At 39.3% G+C, this 8,382-nt stretch overlaps 1 protein-coding gene across 1 annotated transcript; it reads right to left on the bottom strand.

Annotated features, from left to right (window-relative positions):
• Window positions 1-1,398: 1,398 nt before the first annotated feature.
• LOC149374463 (uncharacterized) lies at window positions 1,399-8,061 on the bottom strand. The gene is made up of 6 exons (XM_089593736.1): window positions 7,927-8,061; window positions 4,090-4,548; window positions 3,538-3,927; window positions 2,794-3,405; window positions 1,890-2,232; window positions 1,399-1,574 (listed from the first exon to the last, which is right to left on the bottom strand). Exons 1-6 carry the CDS (start codon window positions 8,059-8,061, stop codon window positions 1,399-1,401), a joined length of 2,115 nt encoding a protein of 704 aa, XP_089449862.1.
• Between the last annotated feature and the right edge of the window lie 321 nt (window positions 8,062-8,382).

The raw sequence follows: 8,382 nt of genomic DNA on the forward strand, positions 1-8,382 counted from the left end.
TCCAAGATATGTGCCTTTATGGACATTTTTACGCAAATCTACTCCTCTCCTACTTGGTGCATTATCCCTACCATGCTTCTTAAATGAAAAAAGAATATGCACCTAGTTTGGTGCTTGACCATGACGGGGCGCTTGAACCAGTGGAAAAAAGTGGACACCCAAAGCTTAAGAGGGTTTCAAGTTGGGCTTATATTGGTTGTAGCGTGGGCGACTATTTAAATTTCAATTTTTATGTCGCAATGAGAGTAAGACCTTAGGGGTAAGCGTCACTCTCAATATTATTATTGTTTATTAATTATTTTATGAGTTGTTAGTAGTGATGTAAATAGAAGATATTCATTACAGGAAAAAACCTTTCGGTAAAAAACCTGTTTTATTGTTCGTGTTAATATACAAGAATGTGATACAGTCGTTAATAATAACCGATACAGCGATCGTTCTTGTGAGTATGTATGTGAATATGTGTATGTTGCATGAGGTGAAAATGTACGTTAAAGTCGTGAGCTTTCGAAAGCTTCCCAAGGGGGAGAGTCTGGTTATGCGAGCTGGCGCTCGGCTTTCTCGGGTCTGCTGGCCAGGCAGGACCGCATTTTCGTCGCCACGAAATAATTTGAGTCTCGCGGGGAGACGATGTTAAAGTGTAGTGAGCACCCTCATTTGATCTCGTTGGGAGACGGTAGAAACTTTTTTGTCGATGATGATGAGACGTCGAAGGAAAAAAATATAACGATCCAAAGCTCTAGGTTAGATTGCTCATATTGTGACACGTCCGTTCTGTTCCAAAGCCCCAAGGAAAGTGAAGTTGAACGCGCAAAAAAACAAAAGTCTCGCAAGCCACTGATAGTTATTTTTTATTAGCGATATATGATGATGAAGAAAATAAGACGCGCGTTTTGTTAAACATTTGCCGATCTTCAAAATTCGAACATTTATACTGACCTATGAAACATACTCCTCCGCGTTTGCGAAACAAAAGGATGAGCAAAGTGTTGTGTAATATTGATTTGGATAAATGTAAATGTCTCTTAAGTATGCTTTAAATTAAAAAAACATGAGCACAAGATTTCGTGGAAATAATTCAGACTCTAATTATAATTCATTGAGTAATTACAAATTTAGGAAAGAATAATGCATATGAATGTTTAAAGTGCAAAAAAAAACGCGAATAACAAATTTATACAGTGATGCATTAATAAATGAATGTTTTCATGATAGAGAATTTTGAAAAAGAAGTTGAATGAAAAACAATTTCTTTATGGAACGCTACGTCCTTCTTCTGGCAAAGGACAAAGGTGCAAAATATTTCGCTTGTATATGCCGTTAATCGTTTTCACTGAAGCCACTCGCACCACGCCATTCTCTTCAGGGTGAATCCCAACGACTACGCCCAGCCTCCAATTAGCGCAAGGAATGTTTTTTTTCCATTAAAAAGACGACGGAGTCCATCTTAATTTCTCCCTTTTCTCTCTGCCACTTTTGTCTCTTCTGAAGCTTGCTCAAATATTCAATATGCAATCTTTTCCAAAAATCCTCTCTAGCTCTGGAAATGAAATTCCAAGAGGACAAACGATTATCTGAAATGCCGTCGAAATCATTAGTAGGCAATAGGAAAATGGGTCTCCCTATTAATAAATGTGCAGGAGTAAGTGCTAAAGGATCGTTGGGATCTGAAGATAGTGTGCAAATGGGCCGAGAATTCAAAATACCTCCGATTTCGGCCGCTAAGGTGTTATATTTCTCATACGTTAGTAATTTATTACCAATGACACGATTTAAATGATGTTTAAAAAGTTTTACCATCGATTCCCAAATCCCACCGAAATTAGGGGACAGAGGGGGAATAAAATGCCAGATAATGTTTTTTTGAACTGCGTAGTTATGAATATTACGTTTCAAAGCATCAGATTTCAAAAAGTCATAGAGACTTTTTAATTGGTTGTTTGCTCTGACGAAGTTTGTTCCGTTGTCGGAGTAGACGTGGAAAGGAATTCCTCGACGGGCTATAAAACGTCTAAAATCGTCGAGAAACCCTTCGGTCGTGAGATCGGTAATGATTTCAATATGTACAGCTTTGGAGCTCATACAAATAAATACACAACCGTAGGCCTTTACTTTACTGCGATTTCGATGTTTTTTCTCTTTTATAAAGACTGGACCGAAAAAATCAGTGCTGACTTTGCTGAACGCCGGTGCCGCGTTGACTCGAGACTCAGACAAATCGCCCATCTTGGCCTAAATTAATTTAGGTTTATAACGGAGACAAGTAACGCAACGCTGCACTATCCTGCGCACCTAATTTTTTCCGTCCAAGATCCAATATTTGTGTCTGAGAAAACTCAACGTAGATTGGATACCTAAATGTCCGTTTGACGCGTGTATTTTTCGAATGATCAGATCGACTATTTTAAGTTTCAACGGTAAGATTATCGGATATTTGTGATCGTCTGAGACGGAGCAGTTCCGCAACCGTCCACCTACACGTAAAAGACCGTCTGGGTCAATAAAAGGATTGAAATACTTTAAACGTGATTCTTTCCCTTCTTTGAGTAAATTTATCTCCGTTGAAAACCGCTCTGATTGTATGAGTCGTAAAATTGTTTTTTTTGCCCCCAGATTTTCTTTCAGATCGATAGTCTTACCGCGAAACTTACGATTTAAATTTTTAAAACGCAGACATCGTGCCACGAATCTGGTTAAACGATAAAGGTCGGAAAATCTTAAAAATAAATCGCAGCGGGTCATGGTCGTTAAACAGATGCTACGTGTAGGAGAAATAGGCAATGCAATAATAACGCTCTCGAGCCAAAATGATTCGTGTTGAACGAGCCATTTCGGACCAGAAAGCCAGGTCGAATTGCGCAAAAATTCTGAAGGTGTTTGACCGCGAGACAGAGCATCGGCAGGATTATCAGCCGATCGCACGTGCCGCCACTCTACTCCGCCAACAAGTGTTTGAATTTTCCCAATTCGATTAGCATCAAAAACATCAAGATCACGAGGCGATTTTCTAAGCTTGTGAAGAACGATGGTAGAATCGCACCAGAAAATGACGCTTTGAATAGGAAACTCAAACGCTTCACAGCTCTCTCTGTAGAGTCTTGCAAGGAGTAGCGCGCCGCAGAGTTCCAAACGCGGGATGGTAAAGGAACCTTTAATAGGTGCTACGCGTGATTTGGCGCATGCCAATCTAACCAAGACTTTACCGGACGTATCTACCGATCTGACGTATAGACAAACGCCGTAACCTAATTTGCTAGCGTCGTAGAAACCGATGATATCTACGCGGTCATACTTATCGATAACTATTTTTCGCTCGACTCTAAAATTTTGTATTAGCCCGATTTGATTAGCGAAAGTAGTCCATGACGTATGCATTTCCCGGGGAACCGATTCGTCCCAACCAATCTGCGTGCGCCAACATTTTTGCATAATAACTTTTGCTCCAAACACTACTGGGCCTAATAATCCTAACGGGTCGAAAATTTTAGCGATTTCTGAAAGTATGAATCGCTTTGTAATTTATTGAAGAGAATTTACCGGTTTCACTGAAAATACAAACACATCATATTTTGAGCTCCAAGCAATTTCAAGAGTTTTTGTGTCTGAAGTAGAATTTTGATTTTGATCCTCATGAAAAACTTTCTCGTCCTCGCTATTTAATGCATTAGTTTTGTTAGAAATCCATTTTCTGATATCAAAACCAGCGAAAGCCAGTAAACCGGTGACTTGCTCACGTGTCATGCGTATTTCTTCGAAACAATTTGTACCAGTTATACGGTCGTCAACGTAAATATGATGCTTTAAAATTGATTGAGCCAAAGGAAATTTCGCGTCTTCATCGTCTGATAATTTTTGCTCTGTACGAATAGATAAAAAAGCCGCGGAGGCGTTACCGAAAGTTACGGTGTTTATTTCAAAGGGTTTAATCTACCCGTCCTTGTTGTACCAAAATATACATTGGTATTTTCAATCGCAAGAGTCTACTACTATCTGTCAATACATTTGCGTGATGTCAGCTGTAATAACATAAACGTATGTTCGGAATCTAAGTAGATGATGAAAAAGTTTTTCCTGAATTGTCGGACCTACCATAAGCACGTCGTTCAGTGAAACCCCCTTATCAGTTTTACTTGAAGCGTTGAATACGGCTCGTACTTTGGTAGTTGTGCTAGATGGTTTGAACACCGGATGCTGCGGCATAAAATAACTGACCTCACTTTCGTTTTTAACAACCGACATATGTCCCTGGTCAATGTAATCTTGCATTACTCGAAAATATTCAGTCTTAAGTTCGGGATTTGAATTCAATCGTCGTTCGAGTGAATAAAATTGCCTTAAAGCCGTAGTTTTTAAGTCGCCTACATCTTCCACCCCCGCGCGAAAAGGCAAACGAACTACGTACCGCCCATTAGCTTCTCGAGTCGTATTTTGAATATAATGGGCTTCGATTAAAGACTCCTCAGCTTTCTTTAAATCTTTTTTGCGAGGAACATCTTCTACCTCCCAGAATCTATTCATAATTCGGGATAGATCTTCAAGCTGTTCTTTCTGTACATAATCGGTTTTTAAAACAGTATAATTACAAGTTGAGAGTTGTTTAATACACTTGTTATGTAATCCTCCTGCGATAATCCAACCTAGCAACGACTTCTGCGCATAAATATCACACGGATTAGGAGTAAGCTTTATTTGTCCAATAGAAAACAAAGATAGAGTAATGCCCGAGCCGATTAATAAATCAACACAATGCGGCATGTGAAATTGTGGATCCGCAAGTTGCATACCACTCGGTAGCTTGACTAAATCACGAAGAAATTTTTCTGATGGCACCAATCCAGCAATTTGCGGAATAATTAAACATGTAAGATTTCTAGAAAAATTATTATAAACGGATTTAATTTTGATTTTAACGCATTGACGACACTCTGAATTCAATTAATTTATCGCTCCTATCGTTACAGAACAGTTTTCTAAAGGTAGACTTAAAGAGTTGGCTAATTTAGTTGATATTAAATTTACGGTTGCATGAGTATCAAGTAGCGCGCGAGCTCGAATAAAATTGCTTTGTGCATTTAAAACGAACACCACAGCAGTAGTCATGAGTTGAGATCGCGCATCACTCGCATCGGTATTCAACACTTTCTCTGCTAGTCAATCATTACGCTTCAGGGGAAGTTTATCATTAGAGGGAGCGATCGAGGTAGTAGCTGCGTTCGACATCGCGTTAGTTTGAAAATCATTGTGCAATGATGTATGATGTTTTTTGTTACATTTTTTACAAGAGCTAGAGGAGCAAGCTCCTGCATGAGAACGCAGACAATTAAAGTACAATCTTTTTTCTTTTACGAGGGACCATCGTTGATTAACATTGAGTTTGTTGAACGAGGGGCATCTAAAAAGAAGATGTTCGGAACCGCAAAAAACGCAAGAGCTTTTTAAGCTTGTAGTTAAAGCGCGAGCATCCACTTCTTTGCGTTGAAATTTTCTCGTATGAAAATTTGTTTGCTCGAACACGCGCTTTTGTCCATGATCATAATTTTTAGATGTGGATTCTATGACGCTAATCCGGAAAGCTGATTCACGAATATACCAAGATATTCATTACAGGAAAAAACCTTTCGGTAAAAACCTGTTTTATTGTTCGTGTTAATATACAAGAATGTGATACAGTCGTTAATAATAACCGATACAGCGATCGTTCTTGTGAGTATGTATGTGAATATGTGTATGTTGCATGAGGTGAAAATGTACCTTAAAGTCATGAGCTTTCGAAAGCTTCCCAAGGGGGAGAGTCTGGTTATGCGAGCTGGCGCTCGGCTTTCTCGGGTATGCTGGCCAGGCAGGACCGCATTTTCGTCGCCACGAAATAATTTGAGTCTCGCGGGGAGACGATGTTAAAGTGTAGTGAGCACCCTCATTTGATCTCGTTGGGAGACGGTAGAAACTTTTTTGTCGATGATGATGAGACGTCGAAGGAAAAAATATAACGATCCAAAGCTCTAGGTTAGATTGCTCATATTGTGACACGTCCGTTCTGTTCCAAAGCCCCAAGGAAAGTGAAGTTTAACGCGCAAAAAACAAAAGTCTCGCAAGCCACTGATAGTTATTTTTTATTAGCGATATATGATGATGAAGAAAATAAGACGCGCGTTTTGTTAAACATTTGCCGATCTTCAAAATTCAAACATTTATACTGACCTATGAAACATGGTTACCCAGTTACCTATGTAGGTCCAACCAGGGCAAATACATAGAGGTGGACGGCCCAGTGTAATGGGGGATCACATGGGGCAATATTGGCATCCTAATTAACCTATAAAGAATAGGGTTAGAAAAACAAAGAGAAGTATGAAAATAAAATTTAATAATTAATGTATGCAATCCACAGACGTCTAATTCGTAATGACATTTATTCGCATAATTTATTTGCAAATCACTCTCATTATTAAATACTCCCACTTCATTCATTATTCCACGCTTCAAAATTTTATATACTGTTGAACTCTTTTTAAATTTAACAAAAATGAAGGCTAGTCTTTGTCACCCACAGTAATTTATTAAAATAATAAATCTTGAGTAAATCTTCGTACCTAATACTTAACATTTTTGTCCCCAAATATATATATATATATATATTTATGTCTGCATATATCTCTCCACTCTCGAATATTTTGATGCGTACAAGAAAAAGGTAGGTAGACGATAACTTTCTTGTCCCCAGTTAGCGCCCACACAGAGACCCATTAGAATCCTAGCTGGGTACCACCCAGGCAACTCACATAGGTCCCAGCTAACTAGCTTGGAAGCCCTGCTAACTTTCCAATCGGGTGAGCATGGCAGTCAGCAATCTTTTTACTAATCTCTGCCCAAGTATGAAAACTCACAGATATCAATTTTTTTAAAGTACAAATGATAGAACTCAAATTTTTTGAGAATCCAACATCATTACATAGAATATAAGCCGTTCGAACTTTAGTATTACTATTTTGAACTTTTCTTAGGTAGGGTTTATTAGCATTTGCAGCAGGAACAGTACCTTGGAAAACTTTATGAGTTTATGTTTTACATTGACAACTATCTTTCGATAATCATCATTAAAACCTTAAATCATGCTGAGAGGAACTAATTCGTTAAAGTAGCTATTCTTCATTAGACTTAAAGCGTGATTTCCTTTTGAACCTGCATTCTGACTCAATACGTTGTGAGCTCTTATAGCTTGCTCAAAGTCTTTACAAACCTTGAGTGTTTATTTTCAGGGTATTGACCCAGTTCAACGGCCTTTCTTGCACATGATTTTCCTAGAATTTAAACGGCCACGGCCTTGGTAGCTTTACTACTGAAACATGTTTTTATTTATTTGTATTGAATGTGGAATATTCGAAATAAATTTGATAGTATTGTGAGGCTGTGCTTACATGCAATCCTATTTACTTAAGATTGGAAGGACCTGGAAAAGTTTGAAGTAAATTAATTTGTTTGAATAAAAAGTGAATATTAGTTTTTCAAAATAATTATATCATCTGTTAACTTAGTTAATCTTATTGTTGAATGGACGTGAAGAAATGTGTATTTATTAGTGAGGGAAGCGTTGTTAGGTTGCATAAATAATCACTCGCTGTTTATGAGTTATTGTTTTGCTTTAATTATTATAGAATTTATATAAAAGGTTTACAAAAGTTTTATAATAGATCCCTACGTAAATGCATTCAACGACAACAATACAATTGGTACAAATTAAAGGCACGTCTCGCCTGCCTGGGTTACACTTTGAGATACTAAAACTAATTCGCGGAAACGAGGGCGCGAATTATAAAGAAAGAGAGAGCGAGAGTGCCGGTCGTGCGTCTGAATAGCTGGATACCCTCTCGCTGGCAGGCTCTCGTGATGACTCACCGACTGACACAGATGTTAATAAACTCTACAGACCTGTGTTTGGCTGCGATCACAACTGTTCCCTTCGCGCACCGATCTCTCGGTCAGCCTCAGCGTAACGCGAAGGAAGGTTCGGTGAAGGTTAAGGGCTCTGGCTCCGTACACCAACGTCTTGGTCTGCCTCAGCATAGCATGGAGTTCAAGTTACCGTGGTGATGGTCGAGGTTCTGGTTCCTCCGTGTCCGATAGTCTCGGTCAGCCTCAGCTTACCACGGAGGATCACACCGGCGTTGAATGCCTGGTCTCTGCCTGTGGCTCAAGGTACCGCGAAGCCGTGCTTTAGCTGTGTTTGGCTGCGATCACAACTGTTCCCTTCGCGCACCGATCTCTCGGTCAGCCTCAGCGTAACGCGAAGGAAGGTTCGGTGAAGGTTAAGGGCTCTGGCTCCGTACACCGACGTCTCGGTCTGCCTCAGCGTAGCACGGAGTTCAAGTTACCGTGGTGATGGTC

This window comes from Copidosoma floridanum, unplaced genomic scaffold (assembly GCF_036245765.1).
Source record: "Copidosoma floridanum isolate Cflo_tuat_1 unplaced genomic scaffold, Cflo_Japanese_pri ptg000020l, whole genome shotgun sequence".
NCBI lineage: Eukaryota > Metazoa > Arthropoda > Insecta > Hymenoptera > Encyrtidae > Copidosoma > Copidosoma floridanum.